Source organism: Conger conger, chromosome 13, assembly GCF_963514075.1.
Source record: "Conger conger chromosome 13, fConCon1.1, whole genome shotgun sequence".
Lineage (NCBI taxonomy): Eukaryota > Metazoa > Chordata > Actinopteri > Anguilliformes > Congridae > Conger > Conger conger.
In genome coordinates, this window is record NC_083772.1 from 28,515,944 (window position 1) to 28,541,416 (window position 25,473).

Consider the following 25,473-nt stretch of genomic DNA (forward strand, 5'->3'; position numbering starts at 1 on the left):
TATGGTTTGCAGAGAATTTAGCGAAAAACAAAAGCATCCAGTTAGCAGCAGTTCTGTGGGCATAAACACGTTGTTAATGAGAGAGATCATAGGGCCAGACTGGTCAGGTGACAGGAAGGTGACCGTAATGAAAATAACCATTCATTACAACAGTGGTATGCAGAAGAGCATCTCTGAACACACAACATGTCAAACCTCTAAGTGGATTGGCTACAGCAGTAGAACATTTAATGTCTACAGAATAAGTCTAAGAAATAACTAATATTGTTCACTGAGTGGATAAAGATTTCTTATACCTGCACAAAGGAAAGGATTGAATACGCTTCACTAATCAGAAACGGCAAAGAAGCCAACTGTGCAATTACTTCTTGTTCCCTAAAATGAAGGGACTGTATATAAAAAGGGATGCAATTCCTACATAGATCACCTGATATGGTTTCAAATAGCTTCAAAGGCAGTCTGCACTTTAACTTCATATTCATTGTTTCATTTCAAAGCCAATGTGCTGGAGTATAGGGCCAAGGGATTAGAAATTGTACCACTGTCCAAATACTTCCATATATTGCAGTTGGAAGAATCAGCATTGTTTTGTATGCTTGATCCAGTAATGTGAAAGCTTTGTTTACCCTGAACTGAACATTTGTGTTTATGTTACCATGTTTTAAACCAGAAAAATGCTAGAGCAACTGTTTCGGAATGCTACATCTGGCTCTCATTCTCATTCATGACACATGAATGCTAAAGTACTGGAATATCCTTGTCTAAGGCTTCATGTGTAGAACCACACAGCCTGTCATGGCCTATACAAAAATAGTTTTTATTGTGAGATAGAAAGTAATTGTTTTATTTTTATTTTCTTTGCATTATCTTGCATATTGCTGAATAAAGCTCATCACTGGAGATGCAGGGCCCTGTTCACATATCACAATTAATATTTGTTAGATTTACATGCATATATGACCTGTTTGAACAGATATTCATCCAGTTTAAGAAATGTAAAATTATTTTAAGTTTAAGTTTATCAATATTCAGGACAATAACTTAATTAGTTGTTTGTCACAATAGAAAGAACCACTTCTGGCCCGAGTGGTAGTTCTTTCATTATATATCTTGTGAACCTTATGCAAGGTAAGACACATAATTATTCCACTTATGGCTCTGTGGTCCAGTCCCCTAAATAATTATCTTGGGACAAAATGGTGGGGAAATCACTGAGATTTCACATCTGTTTTACCCATTAAATGTTTTCTTGTATTTTGCTCAGGTCTGAATAATATTATCGAACATTTTGGAAGAAAGATACAGAATAGCAAGCCAAAACTAGATGCCAAAATTGCAAAGATCTCTACAGCTACAGTGAACTTTCCAGGCGAGCTGACATAAGCTGGTATAAAGGTGATCCAGACTGCACTGAATATGAGCATGCTGAATGTGATGTATTTGGCTTCGTTGAAGTTGTCAGGCAATTTACGAGCTAGGAAAGCTAAAACAAAACACAATATAGAGAGGAGCCCAATATAACCCAGTACAGCCCAGAACCCCACTGCTGATCCTACATCACATTCTAGAATTATCTTTTCTTTGTAGTGCTTCATGTTCTTGTAGGGGAAAGGAGGTGATCTGGTTAACCAAAGCACACAAATAAGGACCTGTATGAAAGTGAAAGCAAGCACACTCAGTCTCTGCTGGAGAGGCCCAAACCACTTCATGACATTACTGCCTGGAATTGTAGCCTGGAAGGCCATTAACACCACTATTGTTTTCCCCAGAACACAAGAGATGCAGAGGACAAAGGTGATCCCAAACACAGTGTGGCGCAGCATACAGGACCACTCAGAAGGCTGGCCAATGAAGGTAAGAGAACAAAGGAAACACAGTTTCAGTGAAAAGAGCAGCAGGAAGCTCAGCTCTGAGTTGTTGGCTTTCACAATGGGAGTGTCTTTCTTTATAAAGAACAGCACAGCTACAAATGCGGTTACACATGCTCCAAATATGGAAAATATAACAAGCACAGTCCCCATAATTTCTTGAAAAGACAGAAATTCAACACTCTTTAAAACACATTGATCCCTTTTAGCGTTTGACCAGTATTCTTCCAGGCACTGAATACAATCATTAGAATCTGAAAGAAAACAATGAAAACCATTAGCACCATCTTACAGCTATGCATATACAGTACACTGAGCAGATGCAAGACAATATACACTCACCGAGCACTTTATTAGGGTTTTTTTTGCCCTTATTTTCTACTGCTGTAGCCTATCAACTTAGAGTTATGATGCGTTGTTGTTCAGAGATGTAGTGTGTGGTTATTGCATTACTTCCTGTCGGCTTTGACCAGTATGGCCATTCTCCTCTGACATCGCTCATTAACAAGGCGTTTCTGTCTGAAGAACTTCTGCTCACTGGATTTTGTTTTGTTTTTTGCACCATTCTTGGTAAAGTGTGTGTGAAAATCCCAGGACATCAGCAGTTTCTGAACTACTCCAACCACCCTGTTTGCCACCAACAATCATTCCTTGGTCAAAGGCACTTAGATCACATTTCGTCCCAATTTTGATATTTGGCCTGAAAAACAGTTGAACCTCTTGACCACGTCTGCATACTTTCACGTGTTTAGTTGCTACATGATTTGCTGATTAAATATTTGCATTAACAAGCTGGTGTATTGGTCTACCTAATAAAGTGATCACTGAGTGTCTTCATGCTAGGATTTTGATTCCCATTGGAGTGTGTTATTTTCATTTGTCAACATGAGGAGCTATTGTTTGTCTCTGACTTTTTTTTCTTTCTCAGCCTCATTGTGGCTTCATTAACTGTGCACAGTCCAGAAATAATTGTATTTAAGATAGCCTACGCAGCCTGCATAGCCAGTCAAAAAGAAAGTGCTTAAATTGAATGAAAAGTCAAAAACAAAATGTCACACTCTAGCTAGCTTGCTCAACATGAGCAAATTCAAACAAAAATACTCCTATATTTTTCTATATATTTTTCCACACAGGCTCATAATATTTTGATCAGAATGACAAATGATGCATCTTATCTAGTTCTCATCCCACCTATGCCGCTATTATACAATAGGATTGTTAGTATTGTGAGTTGGCCTGCTCTACTTTACCCTGGTTGCTTGGACTCTGATCCTTTGCCTGGACTTGACTACGAAACTGCTTTAACCTGTTTGGCGGGCTTTGACCTGTATCTGTGGTACCCTGATTAAAGCCTGCCATTTACTACATCTCTGAGTCTATTTCAACACTGGACTATTAATTGTGTTCATATCTTTTTGCAGAAGTAGTAGTTAGCTCGGTCACCACTGTCTGCTAACCCCGGTAAGCAGTCATCAAGAAATCCAGGAATAGACTAGTGTTGACTTACCTGTAACATTGCTGATTTCTCCCTCAGCACAGGGCACACAGTCATAGCAGCAGACTGGCCTTCCTCTCTGCACAGCCTTCCGGGTGCCTGGAGGACAGCTCTCACTGCACACTGACCTGGGTTTCTGTGCAACATGGTTCAACTCTTTACTCTCAAAGCTCTAATGGACACTAATACTTTATAATTATTCACAATACTTTATGATATCATCAAATCAAATACCAGAAGCAGATTGTCACACAGAAGTATGATAATTCAATACTTCTCTCATACATGTGATTTTTTCCCCCTCTGTTTTATTTTTGTTTTATTAATGCCACTCATAATGTCTGGTAAATTAAGTGTGAAGTGTGAAAAATATATTTGAAGGAATTGGCTCATATTCAGTTTTTTATATATTGATGAGTCAGATTCACTATGTTCAGCTATTACTCTCAGCTTCGGCCTCTGTTATCTGGCCAGCACATGGCATGTTGGAAGCCAGTCCATTTAGGGCATGGTAAGCACAAAGTAAGGCACAAGGTTTAAAATGGCTGGACTTATAGCTTAATTTATAGGTTTGTCTCGGGTGTAATGATAAACTAATCAAAGTGCCCTTTAAAGTCAACTGCATTTTTCCCTCTTAGCGGACTGCTACTATAACAATGGGCTGTGAGCGGGCTAATTCTTTTAAGTTTATTTTTCTTCATTAGAATAAAAAACTAAAAACTAAAAAGTACGAGTTAAAAATAGGCTTGAAAACGGGGCCATTTGAATGAATCACACTTTTTAAATCATTTCCAAATTAAAAAACCATCCCCATGGCCTTCAGCTGTTTGGAAAAACATTTTTGGCAGCTGCGCTTGGTTTGTGCAATCTGAGGACCATGCCTACTGGTTAAGTTGGCGCATACTTGGTCAGGAATCAGTCCAGGAGTTAACCCCGTATGCTGGCTTTCATTGCTGTCATACTCTGTGATAAGATCCAATAATTCAATAATACGAGCAGAGATTCCATCCTACAATTACAGTGGCTATGTCAACAAATCCACACACAGGATTTGAGGATGGTGTGGAGCAAAAAGCTGACTAATCGTCTTTTCTCACGTTTCTATTGGATATTGTTACTGACGGGTGTTAACTTTGGCTATTTATTTGGGATGTGATATGGTTTGAGAGTGGTCACAAAAGTGAACCCATTTTATTTATTTATTTGTATTTTATTTTAACTGGACTCTTAATTACCCTAGGCTACTTCATACACATGCAAGTAATATTTTAGGTGACACTTGAAGTAATGTGTTGTATTGTGGTTCAGTTAGAGTACATATTGTATTTCAATGCTCCTATTGGTTGTTCATTATACATCCATTGGTTGTAGCAGCTGTCACATTGCAAGATTTGACATTGACAGTCTTTAGTCGGAGGCTATGGTTCACTAAATCGGCCGTCTGTGAGTATGTCACACTGAGAGATCCAAAATGGAAGATTTTGACTCACAACGAAAGATTTCTTGTTCCTGTTGATTTGGAAATTTTGTCTGCAACTGCACACTATTGCCAAAAAGTGCACAGTGTATACCCAACTTTAAGTATTGCCCCTTTTCTTGACACATGCTTGAAAATGACATAAAATGGTTGCTATTGTTGCAATGTGAAAAAAAGGAATGAAGGCAAATAACCCTCAGCCTATTTTATTTCAGTCAATTTTTTTATATGACAATCTTCTGAGAGTGAAGGACGAAGCCAGTTTTTTTTTTCATTTGCTCAATATATGGCAGTGAAAAATGATGGAGTTGCACCTCCTACCCTTGCTCTCGGGGGAGGCGCAGTTAGCTGCACGGAATATATCATGGAATAGTGCACTGGCTGATTACGCCACCCTCTGGGCTACCATCTGGGAACGGGAGGGACTTGTCAAAATTGTGACAGTAGCCAGGTCAATATTTTTGCTGGATACTCAGTATGACCAGCCTAATAAGTCCCTGGTTACTTTTTAATAGTTTCAATGGATTTTGACAATAGACATGTCAGACTTCAATCATGTTAACGCTCTCGAGCGTGCGTCTACGTTTAAGTAGCAAATAACCGTGTTGTATCCTTCTAACTTAATTTACATAGCAACTGAACTCTCAGATAACGCAAAATCACCGATAGCGGCCAAGAGAAATGAATGACGATTCAGAAAATGTATAACTTTTAAAGATTTAAAACAATCCTATGGTGGGACTTTTATGGACGGTGCAACAGAAATTTTCGGTGCCATTGAACAAAATCGAATGCTTTTATTTATATAGTTCAAATGACCAAGTGCCATTAAAAAGCAAATTGTATGGCTTTGTGCTATTTGCATATGCTAGCTAAATCATGCTATCCTCGGACAGGGTCCAGTAAAGGCTTAGAACACGCTAGCACTTAGTTATTGTAAGTTTGATCACCTCTACTGTGTAAAAAAGTGGACAAATTACGTTTTCTGTGAGAAATGTATTGGTGAACTCACGTGCACACACAGGGGTCTACATTCTAAAGCTCCACTTTGCCCTCCCTATTGTTTGTGGCAGTTGGTCAGCCCTTTGCCTATGGTCAGCAGCTCCTCCACTTTGCCCTCCCTATTGTTTGTGGAAGTTGGTCAGCCTTTTGCCTATGGTCAGCAGGTCCTCCACTTTGCCCTCCCTATTCTTTGTGGCAGTTGGTCAGCCCTTTGCCTATGGTCAGCAGCTCATCGACTCCTGCTGGCGCTGCAACCAGAATGTCGAACTCCTGAGCAGGTGGCACTGGAGCAGCTCATAATGGGGCTCCCACAAGGGACCTCCGACTGGCTCCGGTGCCACCAACCAACCTTCCTGAGCACGGCCATCCAGCTATTGGAGAGGACAAGGGGAGGAAGAATCATTGCGGACCAGTTACACTCCTCTCCCATTCTCCATTCCCCTCCTTCCTTACCTTTCCATTATATTATATTAATGGCATTTGGCAGCCTGAACAGTTGACTAAGCAGGAGACAATCTTCCCCTGGAGCAATGCAGGGCCTTGCTCAAGGGCCCAATGGCTGTGCTGGTCTTATTGTGGCTGAACCGGGGATCGAACCACCAGCCTTGCGGGTCCCAGTCATGTACCTTAACCACTACGCTACAGGCTGCCCCTACTTTCCACCTTCTCTCCACCTTCCCCATTTTAACCCCGCCCCATCCCCAGGCCCAATTGTCCTGGTGGCATGCCAAAATGGCTGCTGTTTTATCTACAAAAGGACTGACTCATCCCTGCCCCCTCTGTCCAATTACAGATTTCCCTGGTTTTGCAGTGAACCCTTAAGGGAAACTCATAAATGCTACATATGTCCCTGTCCATTTACCTAAAGGCCATCAGCCCTTGCCCTCGATCCCATTCGCGGCAGCAAAGGCTCTCCATCTCAGTAGGCATGGTTTCACAAATCCCTCACTGACACCAGTTTCTGTTCATGCTTCTCTGCTCTCTGTTAGCTTCGGCTCTCTCACCCTCTGCTGTCTGGCTCTCTCGCTCACGCAATTCTTCATCTGTAAATTCCGGTTCAAAAACGTAGGGTTGTATTTCTTCATCAACACAGAAATGCTCGTCCTCTAACTACGTCAGCGCTGTCGACCATATTGCTCAGGCTAGTCAAGTTAGGTTACGTGATATATGCTAATGTTACCGTATTTTTGTGGGAGTGTCATGTGATCGACTGTATGGGTGGCCACCTGTAAACCTCTCTGTGTTCAAGGGTGGAGTTTGAGCACCCATTACCTTCTGGGAAACAGTCTGGAGATTCAAGCCAAGTGACGTAACTGGATCTGTTTGCCCTAAGAAGTTTTGCCACATATTTAGGAAACAGCCACACTTAGGGTGATTTTAAAGTACAGGCTTGAACCACTGTAATTTATAGAGCTGTCAGCAACTTAAAAACATGGCAATTGGTTGGAACAAAAACCAGTATGCAGAGTTGTGCACCCCTGTTCCATATAAATGTCTGCTAATTTCTAGACATTTATGTAAATTCTCAGAGGAGTTTATTGAGCTAGCAGCAGAGTTCTGGCCAGGTTCTGCTGACCAACTGCTGAAAATTAGTCTCAGAAACTACATGAAAAATATTTTATTACTCGGAAAATCGATGAGTGAAGCACCTTTTTACACCTTGCCGCAAATATCGCATTTCACTTTTTTGATTTTGGTGAACAGTTTCGAGTGTGTTTCCCTATCCATGATTACAACATGTAGGCTTGAATGTATGAGTGTATGGGCAGGCGAGACACAAAGATTCAATAAGAGATCTGGAGCTTGTCAAACCCAGATTTGCTATATTGTCAAAACAGGCTATCACACCCCAGCCCTAGGTATCTGTGCTGTGATCATACCATCATTTAGCGCATAAAAACTTACCTCTTTTTGCCCACCTGCCCAAACCATACTAACAGGACTCATCACAAACTGCTGACCAGATGGTAAAGAAGCATCATAATAGCCAACCACTCGAAACTCTACTGCACCATCAGGAGAAAGCTGCCAGTTCACCACCTCATATCTGGCTATTGGGTCCCCATTATTGTCAAAGGAGACATGCTCCCCAGTTCCCAAAGTGAAATTGACCTTTTTCAGAGCCCTAAGTACCTGAAGAGAAAGAAAGATTTCAGCCAAGAGAACACATTTGTTGGCTTTGTTCATAATGAAGGTTTTATTGACTATGTTACCTGCCAGGGTTGTGGTTTCACACTGTTTGTGCAGCCCTCATGGGGTGTACAGGCCAGCAGGTCATGTAGAGAATGAGCAACAGCGTACACTGCTTTATAAACATTGCTGGAGATTCTCAGCTCTGACACATCAGTGTAATCATTTTCCAGTTCACTCAAGTTCTCAGATCCAGTGCATGGGGCAGTATGAGGCTTGTCGTCTCTATTTCTTAGATAGCACTGAAAAGCAGTTTCCCAAAAGTCAGTAACAACAGTATTATTTGGGTACTGGGATGGATGAAGTTTGAATATAAATTCTTTGAAGCCGTTTATTTTGCCTTTGGTGACAGCAAAGCCAAGAGATCCTCCCAGTATTCTGAAACTTGTAGGTGTCACAAAATTGCTTGCTGTTATCCAGCCTTCACTGCCAACCATTTGAAGGCCAGTAATATTCTGAAATGTCAGCTGCTCCAATAATTTCATCATTTCAACCTGACCAAGGAATGCTACAATTACTTTTGCAGTACCTCTTTTGATAACATCTACAACCTTCAGTAGTTTCTCGTCTTCTGTTATGTGAAATTTCTCAGAATACTCAATGCAGATGCCTTCTTGTTGAGCAGCTTCTATAAATGTGGCCATTCCATTGTTGCCGTAGTCATCATCATTTCTCACGGCTCCTATCCAGGTCCAGCCAAAGTGCTTCACCAGCTGAGCCAGTGCTCTGCTCTGGTAATAGTCACTGGGAATGGTTCTAAAGAATGAGGGAAACTCTTTTCTGTTGCTCAGACATGCACATGTTGAAAAGTGACTGATCTGGAAACAACACAATCAAGTAAAATATATAGCAATGAATGCATATACTATGATTCAATGTGTAGCATAGTCATGTTATATTACATGAGGCAAATATATCATGTCTTTGTGTTTGTGTGTGTGAGAGACAGAGAGGGATTTGAAATATAATGGGAAAAATAAACACCTAGCAAAATCATCAGTACATTTTAGGGACATTTCAGTTGTACTAAACCAAAGTGGAAATCTTTCCTAATTCTTTTCGGTTGGCATGATCAATTTATCTGAGCAAAGGGGACAACTATGTTCATTATAGTGTCATTGTAGACTTTTTTCATATTTTCACATTGTTCCTTACCATTACATTTTCACAACAGAATACTACTGCTTAGACTTCATGAACATATTTGACTAACATATTATCATTTCACTTGCCTGTTTGGGAGTATGTACAAATGAATAAAGGGAACTCTTACCACTGGAATCTGAAACAATCCAACAGTTGCTGCAATTGCAATGGCATTAGTTGATGTGGATGACCCAACAATGGCCTGCACTACTGCAGGTGTGGAACATGATGTGTCAGACAGTGTTTCCTCATAACCGTTCATCAGAGCCATGGCTGCTCTGAGAGAGAATATTGGAGAGACACAGGAATCATATATCTTATATCCAAGAGTTACCCCAGGGAGCAGGTCAGTTCTGTTATTTATTTCTTCAGTGGTGAAGATTATGGTCTGGGCCAACCGGAATTCTCTGAAATTGACTCTAGAAATGATAAATTATGTTGATTGTTGACATTACATTACAGGCATTTCGTAACAAAGTACATAACCATAACCAGGGACAAGTGCGATGAAAACTCAAGAGGGAAGTACATTTACATTTACATTTTAGTCATTTGGCAGACGCTTTTAATCCAAAGCAATTTACAAGTGCATAGGTTCTTCCACAAATTAAAGCAACACATCCATAATTATTTTTTGGGGGTAGCCAAAAGGGATAGGGATATCAGAAAGGGGGGGAGATCAGGTGGTAGGACTAAGGTACAGTTTGAAAAGGTGTTTTTTAAGTCTGGGTCAAAATAGGGGGAGGGATTCACCTGTCCTGACAGTGGTAGGCAGTATAGTGCTAGAAGTGGCCACATAGATCAAATCTGAACCCTGTAGATTCATCTGATGAGAAGTAGTTTTAAGGGTCATTTTAATACATGAGATACACAAACCTTGAATTAAAAAAGAACAGTGTAACTTGCTTTTAATAAGGCAGTTATATAAACCATATTTTTGCATACTCTGAACATTGAACATGAACATAAATCATAAACATGCATCTTACCTTCAAATAACAACCATTACAAACAGGTATTTAATGCTCAGTCTTCATCTTACCGTACACATTTCATTGGCTCAGGTGTCCTTGTATATTGGATGCTAAGTTTCCTGGTTTCAATGTGCAGCGCGAAGAGCCCACCGACGTTGATGTCTCCATGTTGATTGAAGATGGGCTTGGCTGCCCTCCCCAGTCTTCTACATGGTGGTGTCTGTGCTGCAGCCCAGAGGACTGTCAGTGCCAGAAGAATGGTCTGCAGTGCCATCCCACTGCACATCTCAGATCCAGCACTGCTGTGTACCAGGTTTAAATACAGTAATTTTAATTCTCAATCGATTTGTCATTCCCAAAGGCATGACGGAGTGGCAATGAGGCAATGGAGTATTCAGAGAGGCCACTATTTGTATTTGTATCTATATTTGTACTCAGAACATAAAAGTGGGCATAGCTTTGCAGGGAAAAACTTGGCAGATAATCCAGATTTTCTTTGTCCTTGCTCCTTTTGTTGCAATATTAAAGCACGGAAGTCATTATTATAAAATCACATATTATAATAAATATAAGAACAGACTGACATGATATGTGACATGCATAAGTAGATGATGAGTAGCTAACTATTTTACAGCACCCTGGCAAATGATATACAATTAAAAATAATTTGACTATTCATGTTGCAAAAGTATAGCCAAGTACTGAAAATTAACACAGTACAAGACGGGTAACAATGAAGCACTAACATCTCTCACTCAATTTGATTGCATTAAAAAGATTTTAAACAAATTGAGGCTGATCTCAAGAAACGGTCCCGGCTCTCTACAGGATCGGGTCTTCATTGTTAAAATGGACATTCTTCAACATATACATATTTTTACCATGATGATTCCCCACCAGATAAATATTGGACTTTAGTTCATACTCTCATGCGAATTTGAATTGGAAAGGTATAAGTCATCAAAAATTAAAATCGAATTTTAAATGATATTTTGTCTTTTATTTTACGCCCCAGTTCCAACTTGGACAGATTCTAATGCCTAGGTCTCCTATTGAAGAAAGTGTTATGGTAATTGTCTTAATTTATTCTAAATTTATTCTTAATTGATTGTGTATTAACATAAAGACAATCCCGTGATTAGTTTTAATCCTTATTACTATTAGACCACATTCTCATTAAGTGCTTACTAGGAGTCTTTCTCTGTCTCTCTCCCAGCAGACACACAGCCTTTGACCTTAATGTCTTTGCTTCTCCTAGAAGGGCGTAGCTAGCACATTCCGGTCTTGCAGCAAGGTCAACAAGGGGTAATCAGAAGACAAAATACTGATGAATGTTCTTTTTGTTTTGGTAAAGCCCCCCCTTTCTGGGAGAAAGTACTGAAAACTGTATATAAGTCTTACTTTGTCTGATCCAGTAAGCTCTCTCACTTTCTGTTATTTCTTTGCAAATAAATATGAAGGTTAAACTAAAGTATAGCTATCATTGTTTTACTGTGGATCTGTTTCATCAGACGATGCTCACCTGTGAAATGTTAAAAAGGGCATTTTTCCCTAACAATAAGCTGGTATTTCCCCACAGACATCAGTGTAATGTTCTGAGTTTGTTCTGTCTGTTTTTAGTGTTATTATTGTTCATTCTTGTTATTTATTCATCATCATGATGTTAGTAAATTCTGAATATACTGAGGAATGGGAAAATGACCTTTATCCCAGTGAAGAAGCAGATCAACCATTCTTAGTAAAAAGCAGGAAAGTTTATTATACAGTCAGGAAAATGTTCCGAAAAGCAATGTTTGGGGAGTTTATAGGGTTACATTTGCATACATTCAAATATGTCTACAAATCAAGTGTGACCTCTGATTGGTGGTAAGGAATTGTGCTTATCCCGAGTACTTCGGATTGGGCCATTCAAATCCCTAATGGTTGTGGGGCCTTGCCCCGCCCCCCCCTGGAGCCCAGTGGAAAATTGGGGGAACCTTGAAACTAATAGCGGCCATTATCATATGTGAAGTGGTCCAATACACAAATTTGTCTGTCTCCCCACAATGCTTATCTGGTTATTGTTCCCATTTCAGTTATTACATTCGTGATCACGTTATGTCTGTGTCTGAATCTTTACGAGCCCGAGTCACTCCCCTGTCTGCGTGCTTCAGTATTTGAATAGTTGTAAAGCACTATTCTTACTAACTACTACTAATCTAGATGTTGTACATTACTAATCCGATTAATACACTTACTGTCTGTCTAACTAACTAACAATGACTTTAATTGGGTAGTTTAGATGAATCATGTAACTAACTCACTAACGCAATCTCTTAGTTTTCTGCATGATTCTATAACTCTGCCTTCTTACGCTATCCCTGATTACTTGGTTAGTTTCAGTTTAGTGTTCATACCTGTCTCTTACTATCACTACGTCTTCAATCTATGCAAATGTCCACTCCCTGATCCGGAGCCATATGTTTTACATGTGTGTTATCATGCATCCAGTCTGTGTTTTCGTCTCCCCCGTTATTGTATTATTACCTATTATGTTTCCCACCTGTTGTCTATTTGTTTAGCCCACATTTCTCCCGAGCCCCGGCTAGATTGTCACCTTCCCTCATATATTTAAATCTCAGTCTCTGCTTTGTTCTTTGTCAGAAAGTTGATCTTTACCAGTGCCGAGTTATTGCCTGTTATTGAGATTCCTACCGACACCCCTTTGATTTGTTTTCGAGTTTGCCTTGCTCTCTGGTTTTGTTTGCCCATCTGTTTTCTTGGTTTTGATTATTTTGCCTTAGCCCTTTTGTACCTTCTATCACCTGGATTCTGACATTTTTACTTTTACTATTCGACCATTCTTTTGCTTTCTGTTTTTGGCATTGTCTTTGGATCTCTTGGCTTTGAAGTTGGACTATTAAACAACATTTTTGGATTATCCTTTGGTCTGCGCCTGGGTCCTCAGTGCCGTACATAATAATCCACTCAAATATTCCCCTATGACCAGCTAAATTGCTTTTCGAGCCAATAACAATTTGGGAAAAGCCAAAAGCCAAGTTTGGCCAGCTCTTGTGGAGTGGCATAATTGGCTCACTGATCCAGAGGGAGGGACTTGGCAGGGTTAGCTGATCACCGGACCAAAAGCACCTCGGGCATGAGATGAGACGGCTTCAAGAAGGCGTGTCGCTCTCCTTTGGGCTGCTGAAGGACTGGGTGTGAGCGGTGTATCTGACACTAACTCTAATTGGATTAGATGGGGTACAATTGGTTACCAAATTGGGAGGAAAATAAATAAATACAGAAACATACAAAGACCATTCGCAAAAGGTGTAATATACTGGACTGGATGACTTATCTTACACTAATAATGACGAGACCATTCTCTACATGACTGGTTGCTTTATTGCAAGGCTCGAGACTGAGGCATACAACACAACGCACTTCCGGGTATATAAACGGTGATCACTTATCCACCAGTAGAGGGTGCTAGTACTATACAATAGAATGATATAGCCATATAACATAAAGATAAACTATATTAGGCTCAATATACTACACTCCTCCCCCTTAAGCTAAACAGTTCACAATACTAAACACCTAATTACCATTTTCCATTTAAACAAAGAACAATTGACTCTATTTTATAGGTCATTTCCAAATTAGGTAAGTAACTAAAGAACTACTGGTATACGTGACCTAACTAACCCCTTTTCATGGAATTTCTACATAACAGTCTCAGGAACTCTTTTTCACTTTTTTTTTAAATTTTTTTTTCCGGGAACTCTTTTCACAGGAACTCTTTTCTCACCAACTACAAGTCCAGTCGTTTTGGAGGTGCACGCTCTCTAAAAGGATATCTGCGCACAGCTACCTCCTCAGCAGTAGTGGATGCTCTGTTAGCAGGTGAGTTTGCCTTGTTACAGTCCACTAGACCCGGTAAGAGTTTTTCAGGTGTTGCTGGTTTTTCCCTAACCCGCGTTCTTGGCAATGGTGTTGCTTCAGGTAGTGACTGGCTAGCACCTACTGCTCCAGGTGTGCCATTCACCCCCAAACCTGCATGATCCACTGCAAGGTAGGTGTCCTCCATCCGGTCATCCTGAACCTCCGGTGTCTCTGACCCAGATGGCCTGGTATACAGCAGATGATCAATGTGGACCGGACGTTGTCTCACTCCATCCAACACCAGGTAAGTGACTGGTCCTAGTCGCTTTACCACCGTTCCTTTTATTCACTTCTCCTGTCCTCCACGGAAGTTCCGGATCAGGACGGAGTCCCCCTCGGACAGATGTCGCAGTTTGGATGCGGCTTGGTCATGGTAGCCCTTTTGCTTTTGCTGTTTGTCTTCCACAACTCTAGCCAGATTTGGTTTCAGGAGGCTGAACCTGGTCCTTAACTGACGTTTGAGGAACAGCTCAGCTGGAGTGCATCCTGTAACACTGTGTGGTGTACTCCTGTACAGTAACAGGAAGTTTGCCAGCCTGTGCTGCAAGGTTACAGTGATGTTTTGGCTCTTCTCATCCAGCACCTGTTTCAACAGGGAAGTCTTCACTGTTTGAACTGCTCTCTCTGCGGCTCCGTTTGAGGCAGGGTGGTAGGCCGGCACCAAGGTCTGCTTTATGCCATTGCTTTTCAGAAACATCTTGTACTCCAGCGAAGTAAACTGTGGACCATTGTCGGAAACAATTTCCTCAGGGAGTCCGTAGGCAGCAAAGATGTTCCGCAGAACCTCAATTGTCTTGGTGGCAGTGGTCGTTGCCATGGGGATTACTTAAAGCCACTTTGAATGACTGTCTACGAACACTAGGAAGTGCTGTTGATATTTCTCTGCAAAGTCAATGTGTAGCCTCTGCCACACCCTAACTGGCCAATGCCAACAATGTAGTGGTGCCACCGATGGTAATTTCCTCACAGCCTGACAAGCATCACATTGCTGTACTGCACTTTCGATATCCCTGTCGAGTTTGGGCCACCACATGTAGCTCCTTGCTACAGACTTCATTTTGCAACTTCCTGGGTGCCCATGGTGCAATTTGTGCAGCAGTCTTTCCCGGTGTGTTGGTGGGATGATTACTCTCAGCCCCCACAGGATGCAGCCCTGTTCCACAGAGAGTTCAGTCCTACGGCTGAAGTAGGGCTTCAGTGCTTCATCATGTATATAACTCGGCCATCCATTCTGGGTTAGTTCTAACACTTTGCATAGGACAGGGTCTTTGAGAGTGCTCTGTGCAATATCTGTTGCATGCACGGGTAATTCATCCACCAGAGAGAAATAAAAGATGCTGTTCTCCTCAACTGTGTTATTCTTCTCCTTCCCCGGTAATCTAGACAACGCATCAGCGTTTGCGTTCTCCGCTGACGTTCTGTATTCAATGCTGTAGTCATAAGCCATCAAAGTTAGCGCCCACCTCTGCATCCGCAAGGCGGCTAATGTGGGAATTTCAGACTTCGGTCCCAGGATGGCTAGGAGGGGTTTGTGGTCAGTGATTAAACTGAACTTGCGGCCATACAGATATTTATGGAACTTTTTGACTCCAAATATTATGGCTAACGCCTCCTTCTCTACCTGACTATACTTGCTCTCTGCCTCTGTTAACGTGCGTGACGCAAAGGCTATGGGCTTCTCCTCCCCATCTCCCATTATGTGTGACATGACCGCCCCTATCCCATAAGGGGATGCGTCACATGCAAGTCTCAGCGGTTTCCGGGTGTCGTAATGTACCACTAGTGAGCTCTTCACTAACCGCTCCTTTGCAGACTGAAATGCAGCAGTGCACTCTTGTGTCCACTCCCAGGGAACTTCTTTCTTCAGAAGGTGGTGCAAAGGCTGCAGCAAGTTCGACAGGTCTTTTAAGAAACGGCCATAGTAATTTAGAAGCCCTAGAAATGACCGTAACTCTGTAACATTCATGGGCCTGGGCGCATTTTCTATGGCTGCTACCTTTGTCTCCGTGGGGTGGAGGCCTTTTCTATCTATTAGATGCCCTAGGTACTCCACTTTCTCCTTCATGAAGTCACATTTGGCTCCTTTGACTCTTACCCCGTAACTCTCCAGTCGACTCAGGACCTCCTCTAGGTTTCTCAGGTGCTCCTCTCTTGTTCTGCCTGTGACTAGGATGTCATCCAGGAAGCAGGTCACATGCTCCAAGCCTTGGAGGATCTGGTCCATCACATTCTGAAACATAGAGGGAGCACTGGATACCCCGTATGAGAGTCTATGATAGACATACAGTCCTCTGTGAGTATTTATTGGCAAATACTTCTCTGACTCCAGTTGTTGGTAGGCATGTGAGAGATCCAGTTTGGTAAAAAGCGTGCCTCCGGCCAGTGTTGCGAATAGATCTTCGGTATTCGGCAGAGGATATGTCTCCTCCTCCACACTCTGGTTAACTGTGACTTTATAGTCCCCACAGATACGGATTGACTTGTCTGCCTTGGGTACTACAACGATCGGGTTGACTGTGGTCTATTTTCGAGATGATGCCCGCATTTTCTAACCTATCTAGCTCTTTCTCCACGGCATCTTTGAGCGCGTATGGCACGGGCCTTGCCTTCCGGAAGACAGGTTTTGCATTCGGCTTCAGTGTGATGCGGGCCTTGAACTCTCGAATAGTGCCCGGTTCCTCAGCAAACACTGCTTTGTGTTGCTCCAACACAGCTTCTACATCTGATGCGATGCTGCCCCCTGCTGGGGTAAACGAGAATATGTTTGCCCAATCAAGTTTGAATGTCGCCAACCAATTTCTACCTAGGAGGGCTGGTCTGTCTCCTTTTACTATCACAAGGGGTAACTCTGCACTCTGTTCCCCATATTTGGCCTTTACAGTTACTTGGCCAACTAAAGGGATGCTTTCCCCCGAAAAGGTCGCCAGCCTCATTTTGCTTTTCTCAAGTGGCAAGTGAGAGAGGTTTTCCCTATACACTATCTCTGACACCAGGGATACAGCAGCTCCCGTGTCAAGATGCATGTCTACGGGTTTCCCAGCTAGGCTAACACTGACAATAATGTCCTTTTTCCCATCGCTGGTTGTGTTTATGGTGTACACACCAAACAGGTCCTCCTCATTTTCATCTACATTTCCACTGGGACTTATCCCTTCAGCCACATATTGAGTATGTCCCTGCCTAATCTTTGTTTTACACGCCCGTGCTATGTGTCCAACCTTTGAGCACTTTTCAGTTTTAAACTTACAGGCCTGAGCTGCATGGTCACCTCCGCATCGGTAACATAGCTGTTGCGTTTTCGTCACTGCTTTCTGTGGTCTCGAGTTGTCTGTGCCTGACCTGCTTTTCCAAGCACTCTTGCCTGACTTGGTTCTGTCTATTTTGTTCACAGTTGCAGCTCCTTTCATTTTGCTTGCAAACTCCAGTGTATTTTTCGATGCCATTTCCATTGACAGAGCCACGTCGCATGCCGTTGTAAAAGTAAGATCTCGTTCAGTCAACAACTTCCTCTGGATAGCCTCCACCCTCAAACCACTAACAAATCGGTCCCTCAGTGCTTCATTTAAATGGGCACCGAATTCACAGTGTGTGGAAAGTTGCTTTAATGCAACCATGTAATCCGACACCGTCTCATTTTCTAACTGGTTTCTTTTCTGGAATCGAAACCTTTCGGCTATAACTAGCGGTTTGGGTTTATAATGGCTGGCTAGTCTTTCACTTAGCACCTTGTACGTGAGGCTGCTAGGCTTCTCTGGCATGGTGAGATTCTTTAGCAGTCGATAGGCGTCTGCACCTATGACGGATAGGAATACGCTGACCTTTTTCTCTGCTGCTATATCGTTGCAAATCATTCATTGCTCCAGTCTCTCTAGGTATGACTCGAAGTCTTCCTGGCCTTCTTTATATTCAGAGATTTGTCCAATGCACGCCATGCTGTGCCGTTCGTTGCTGCTCAGTCCTGCATCAGCTTGGTTCGGTTAGCTTGCTAGCAGCTAGCTTGTAGTGCTCACTCTTCTAAAACACTTTTATTCACTAGCTCCGCAATATCTCTAACAGGGAATCCTTTTTTATCAATAAAAGGATCCCATCCTCGTCGCCACTGTAATATACTGGACTGGATGACTTATCTTACACTAATAATGACGAGACCGTTCTCTACATGACTGGTTGCTTTATTGCAAGGCTCGAGACTGAGGCATACAACACAACGCACTTCCGGGTATATAAACGGTGATCACTTATCCACCAGTAGAGGGTGCTAGTACTATACAATAGAATGATATAGCCATATAACATAAAGATAAAGTATATTAGGCTCAATATACTACAAAAGGTATTTAACCACTCCCCTTGACATGAAACCTATAGAATATTAACAGATTCCCATCCTTTCACATTTCCTCAATGGAGAACACAGGGAATTCATACCTTTATGAGTGAAATGGCCTCCGTACATTCCAGGAATTAAAATCACAATAGAACCTACCTGGTATGTCTGGCTATGAAAACAGAGCTTTCTACACATGCAGTACATGCCATGCTGGATAGGAGAAACAAAATAAGTGGTTTAATCTCAGCCCTTGACACGTAGAGCCTCTTACAAAACCCCCTTGCAATCCAATCTGATTTACTTGACTCCAATCAATTTGGGATAAGGATGTATCTATGAGTAATGATGAAATTCCCTGGGATACAATTTGGAGCAATCTTGCCTGTGCATCTTAAATTCCTGACCTTCAGCTCATACACTACAACTTTTACCAAGTTTTTTATGAAAACGGAAGGAAGGAAAATAAATAGAACGCATATTTTATTTTACAATGACAGGACTCCTAACAACACTAAATCAAATTACAATTAGCTGCTGTACAGTCATTCATGGACAACAAACTGACAATACAATATTGCTAAAATGTGTAATGTAAACTCAGCGTATTCCAAACACCAAGTTAGCTCACTATTTTCCAAGCAGTGAAACTTTCAAAAAATGACTTCCAGATCAGCTTTGGTCTTATTCCATCTGTTTTCATAAAAACTTGGTACATATGTGATCAATAAACCAGGCAGGTTTATATGGCTCAGCCTGTATAACAGATTGAATAGGTGTTCAGACCTCCGTGAGCTTACACGGTCTTCCGAACAAAGGCGTTGTGTACTTTGTTTGTCATTTTCTCTATAAATAACTTCAATTCACATGAATCAGAGTGTTGTAGTGTCTGGGATAGTCATTAAGCAGCCATAATCATCAACCACCTTCCTCAGAAGAAAAACTACCATTGTACAGACGTTAACTTCTGGTGGAAGCAGTCGCTTCCCCGTGTTCTGTTTGGAACAAGTTGTTATATAATTTGTATTTTCTTAGCATTATCTTGTATATTACTGAATAATGCTCATCACTAGAGATGCAGGGCCCTGTTCACATATCACAATATTTGTCAGATTTATATGCATATATGACCTGTTTGACTAGGTTTTAGTCATTCAGTATAAGAAATGTATGATGATTAAACCTATTTTAATTTAAATTGTATTTAGCACAGGAACTTTTCATATTATGCATGCAATATGAATATGTTTTTTGTCACAATAGAACAAACCACTTGCAGGCCCGAGTGGTAGTTAAAAATGAATGCTTGGTCAAGTTCTCAACATATTCCATTAAGTGAACACAGGTTTACAACCATAATTTATAATTTATTCCATTATATATCTTGTGAACCTTATGTAAGGTAAGACATATTATTATTCCACGTCTGGCTATGTGGTCCAGTCCCCTAAATAATTATCTTGGGGGAAAAATGGTGGGGCAATCACTGAGATTTCACATCTGTTTTACCCATTATATGTTTTCTTGTATTTTGCTCAGGTCTGAATAATATTCAGGTCTGAATAATATTTAAATTGAATAAAATTGAATTGAATACATGTGCTGGAACTCAGCCCAGTGAGCCACTCCTGGATGGCAAGCATGTTATTGTGTGGACAGACAGTTACTTTGCTGCCTGACAGGTCAGCCACTAAGAGGGAACCAGGTCAGCAGCAGCTTGTGGTAGCACAGCAGCTGCACACCTTCTTCATCTCTTGTGCTTCAGAGCCAAGCACTTCCTGGTGTGCTCAATCCGGTGGCAGACTTTCTGCCGCGCCAGACGCCTCCTCCGAGGAAATGGAAGGTCCACTCAGATGTGGTGGAACAAATCTGGTGCAGATTTGGTGAGGCCAATGTGGATTTGTTCGCCTCAGAGACAACAACACATTGGGGAGTTCTCCTTAGAGGAGCCATCCAGCCCGCTTGGTCAGGATGTTCTAGTGCATGCATTGCCAGACAGCCTTCTCTATGCATTTCATCCTATTCCCTTGTTCAGACCATCCTGAACTCTTGAGTGCCCTCCACCCGTTCATTGTATACAAATAGGTGTAAACTGTTTGTGGCCTGTTGTGAGGTCCAGAGCCCTGTTAATACCTGTGATATTGCAGTTTCTGGAGGCTTTACTGGAAGCTAACAGGTCTCTTAACAATAAGGTGTATGTGGTTGCTATTTTGGGATGTTGCGGCAAGTGGGCAACCAGATGGTGTGACCACACACACTGGTCTCTCACTTCATGAGGGGGCCAACGGCACAGAACCGTGTACATGCGTTGGAACCGTGCCTCAGGGGTCACGTTGTGGCCAAACCCATCCTTCTTCCCAAATGTCTCCTTTTCACATGAATCAGCACATTGAGTTTGGGATTTTCACCCCCAAAGCTCAGGCGGAGAAGGGGTTGGAATGCAACTTTACCCGGTGCATGCAATAAAGGCATAATTCGGGGCAACTGCCAGCCTTAGTAGGTCTGACAAAAGGTACTCATGTGAAGTTGGTTCCATGAATTCCGGATGACTGAATTCAGGAGTTCCCTGTTCCAGTGTTGCAAGAAGAATCCGTGGAACAAGTATGTGGATGACGCAGGTACTTATCAGGGCTGGCTTACATCATCCGCCTCACAGGTGACTGTTCTCAACCTGCACATCCATGAGACGGAAATAATCCAGTGCTATGCACCGTCCTCTGACAGCCATCTGGAATTCATAGAACCTTTGTTACATGCATAACTAAATTGATTAGCTATGTCAAGGGCTTATTGAAATACCTGTCAGGGTTCTGTTTTACCATTATTTGTGCAGCTTTGATGGGGTGTACATGCCAGCAGGTCATGCAGGAAGCAGGAATGAGCAACAGCATTTACCGCTTTGTAAACATTGTTGGAGATTTTCAGCTCTAATACGTCAGTGTAATCATTTTACAGTTTACTCAAGTTCTCAGATCCAGGGCATGGGGTAATGTGAGGTTTGTCATCTCTACCTCTGAGATAACACTGAAAAGCAGCTTCCCAAAAGTCTGTAACAACAGTATTATTTGGGTACTGGGATGGGTGAAGTTTTAATATAAATTATTTGAAGCCATTTATTTTGCCCTTGGTGACAGCAAAGCCAATAGATCCTTCCAGTACTCTGAAACTTGTAGGTGAGGCAAGATTGTTTGCTGTTAACCAGGATTTCTATCGTGTTTCATGTTTAGTTATTGTCTTAGTTATTTCATTGTCATGTCACGTATTATGTTAGTCTCGCCACATTTTTATGTTTTATTTCTTGTTACATTTCATTTTCATGGCATGTTATGTTTCATGTTTAGTTCTTGTCACAATGTATTTTGTAGCCTTGCCATATCACATTATATAGTTTATTCATGTCACAGTTCGCAAACTTATGTCACAATTTATGTTTGTTTCATGTTATGTTGTTCCGTTCATTGTTTAGCACACACTCTTTTGTGTCTTTCCGCAAACCTTGTGTTCATGCTCTCTCCCTTGCTGTCGCTCACGTTCCCTAATTGTTTCATTTTCCCGTGTCTACTTACTAGTCTACTAACGTTAGATCAGGATTGGGTAATACTAACATTCTAACCATGTGTTCATGTTTACCTTATGTTTCTCGTGCATGTAATTTACTCATTTACTAACGCTTGGTCAGGATAGGTTTATTACTAACGATTAATAATTATCTTGTTAACTTGTCAATCCTCCACACCTGATTTCCATTCGCATGCTGCTCTCAATTAATTGTTTGCACCTGTCTACACCTGCATATAAGCTTAGTTTCCATGTCTCGTTTTTGCGAAATTGTTGCCTCCTGTTTTTCAGTGCACTTTTGAGCGGTTTGTCAAGCAAACTACCCGTTAAGATCCAAGCCTGTTTATCAACCAAAGTAATTGACTTCTGCTTTGTTGACCACTGTCTGCCTGTACCACAAACTCTTGCCTGCTGTCTTTGTGCTTTTGCCCTGGAGAGCGGATTTTGGTCTTGACTCTTGCACCACCTTCAACCCCAAGCCTGCTTACTGTCCATCTGCACTACTGCCCTGCTGACAGCTTTCCTGGTTACTGGACTTATTGCATTCTGTACCCATTACGAGACTGCCCTCCCCCTCAGTACAGTACTTTGGTTTTGGCTGGTTTACACGTGTATGAACCTTGCTTGTTTTCAACTTCTCTCATTGGAAATTCCCTTAGTAAAACCCTGACAGGACTTAATCTCATCTCTGTTGTCTGAGTCGTGCATTTCGGGTCCAATGCCCATGCAGTCATCTCACCTTCACTGCCAACCATTTGGAGACCAGTAATATTCGTCAATTATTTGATCGGCTGCTCCAAATACTCCAAATTTCACCCCGACCAAGGAATGCTACAATTACCTTTGCAGTGCCTCTTCTGATAACATCTACAACCTTCTGTAATTTCTCTGGTTCTACTGAGTGAAATTTCTCAGAAAATTCAATGCCGATCCCTTCTTGTTGAACAGCTTCAATAAATGTGGCCATCCCGTTGTTGCCATAGTCATCATTTCACACTGCTCCAATCCAGGAGTGCAAGTGCTTCATCATCTGAGCCAGTGCTCTGCATAGTCACTGGGAACGGTTATGAAGAATGAGGGAAACCTTTTTCTGTTGCTCAGACATGCACATGTTGAAAAGTTACTTATCTGAAAAAATGCAAAGGGTAAAATATATTAGAATATAAATCACATGAAAATGTATGCATAATTATAATTTTGTTATTTGAGAGCACAACTTGTGTGTGCGTGATGTGGTGCCTCGGGGTGGATCCTGAGGTGCAGAGAGTGGGCACAGCTAGGAACCAACACAGGAGATAGCAGATGTCAGAAAAAAAAAATACTTCTTTTTATTTTTTCTGTGTTTTTTTTTTCCGGGGTATCGGTGATAGCGCCCCCCCTCAGGGCAAGGGTAGGGGAAAACTGGAAAAATCAAAGGGGCCGTTTAGGCAAAAAAATAAACGAAGGTTCTTCCCAGACCGGGGTATTTTCCAGGGCTTCCTCCCTCCTCCCCTCTTCGGCCGCGTCAGGGCTGGCGGGAAACACAAAGACAGGGGGTGAATAGGAAGGGAATTTATCTGGCTCACGTGACCGGCGTCCATTTTCAGGTCTTCGGTGTTGCCGTCCGTGAAGGTGGGGTCTTCCTCAGGTTCAGTATGGCCGGGCGTTGCAGGTCCTTCCTCTCTCTGCCTTCCACACTCTCACACGCTCAGGAATGGCACCAACTGAGACTGGCTGCAGCCTCGACCTCGCCTTAAATCCCATTCCCTGCTCATTAGGAAAAGAGGCTGCAGCTGAGTCAGTGATTTTCCACTCTGCTCACTCACGTGCGCTGGCCGGGGTCCTGGACCGCAGGTAGAGGGATCTCTCTCCAAGGTGCTGTTCTCCCCATCACCTCTCTAGGCAGATATACCCCTTCGCACACCTCTCCCAATGCGTGACGTCTGCGTGGTTGACCTGCACGGGCCCCTCCAGGGTTCTCCACCCACGTGGCACAACATGCAGGAGCAGGGGTGCCACAGTGTCTACACTCAGTGAGCACTTAATTAGGTATTTAGACTTATTGGTCTTCTGCTGCTGTAGCCTATTCACTTAACATTTTTGAGCCACTCCTTTGTTGCCTTGGCCGTATGTTATGGGTCATTGTCATGTTGGAAGACCCATCCACAACCCATTTGCAGTGCTCTCACTGAGGGAAGGAGGTTGTTGCCCAAAATTTCCTGGTACATGGCCCCATTCATCCTTCCCTCGATATGGTGAAGTCGTCCTTTCCCCTTAGCTGAGAAACACCCCCAAAGCATAAGGTTCCCACCACCAAATAGCCGTGGGGATGGTGTTCTTGGGGTTGTACTCAGCATTTCTCTTCCTCCAAACACGGCGAGTCGAGTTGATGCCAAATAGCTCTATTTTGGTCTCATCTGACCACATCACCTTCTCCCAAGCCTCCTCTGGATCATCCAGGTGTTCTTTGGCAAACTTCAGACGAGCCTGTACATGTGCCTTCTTCAGCAGAGGAACCTTGCGCACGCAGCACGATTTTAATCCTTCATGGTGTAGTGTGTTACTGATGGTTCTCTTCGTGACTGTGGTCCCAACTGCCTTCAGGTCATTAACAAGCTCCTCCTGTGTAGTACTGGGCTGATCCCTGACCTTTTTCAAGATCATTGATATCCCACGAGGCGAGATCTTGCGTGGAGACCCAGATCGAGGGAGATTGGCGGTGACTTTGTGTTTCATCCATTTACTAATAATTGCTCCAACAGTTGTTAACTTCTCACCAAGCTGCTTGCTTATTTTCTTGGAGCCCATCCCAGCCTTGTGCAGGTCTACAATTTTGTCCCTGATGACCTTAGACAGCTCCTTTGTCTTGCCCATGGTGGAAACATTGGAATCTGATTGATTGTGTGGACAGGTGTCTTTTACACAGCTACATAACGATGTAACGAGTTGACACAGGTGTTTTGGGTAATGAGTTGAGATTAGGAGTGCTTCTTAATGGAAAAGTAACTGGTCTGTGGGAGCCAGAATTATTGCTGATTGGTAGGGGATCAAATACTTATTTCATGCAAAAATACGAAAATAAATTTATAAAATTCATATGATGTTTTTATTGTGGATTATTTTGTGATATTCTGTCTCTCAATGTTAAAATGTACCTATGATTACAATTCTACACAGTTCCATTCTTTGTAAGTGGGCAAACCTACAAAATCAGCAAGGGATCAAATACTTATTGCTCCCACTGTAATTTAAAAAAAGGAAAAATATTACTGTAAGCCCTTGATCAGGGCTGTCTGAGATCAGAAGCAAGGAGCCAAACAAAGTCTGTGGCAAGTTCTCTCCAATGCTTGGAACAACCTCCCTGCTGATTGTCTTAGCCAATGCGGTCCTGCAGTTCTATATCTCAGAGAAGTGATGCAGTTTTAATGCCGAAGGGTGGTCATAAATAATACTGATTTGATTCAGTTCAGAACTATTCTGTCAAATTACTAAAGTTTAATGTAAAATGTATAATATTTTTATTTTATTTAATT

At 42.1% G+C, this 25,473-nt stretch overlaps 1 protein-coding gene across 1 annotated transcript; it reads right to left on the minus strand.

Annotated features, from left to right (window-relative positions):
* Positions 1–1,208: 1,208 nt before the first annotated feature.
* Positions 1,209–10,438, minus strand: LOC133108140 (extracellular calcium-sensing receptor-like). The gene is made up of 6 exons (XM_061217573.1): positions 10,221–10,438; positions 9,306–9,597; positions 8,056–8,850; positions 7,748–7,975; positions 3,376–3,499; positions 1,209–2,122 (listed from the first exon to the last, which is right to left on the minus strand). Exons 1-6 carry the CDS (start codon positions 10,436–10,438, stop codon positions 1,209–1,211), a joined length of 2,571 nt encoding a protein of 856 aa, XP_061073557.1.
* Positions 10,439–25,473: the final 15,035 nt, after the last annotated feature.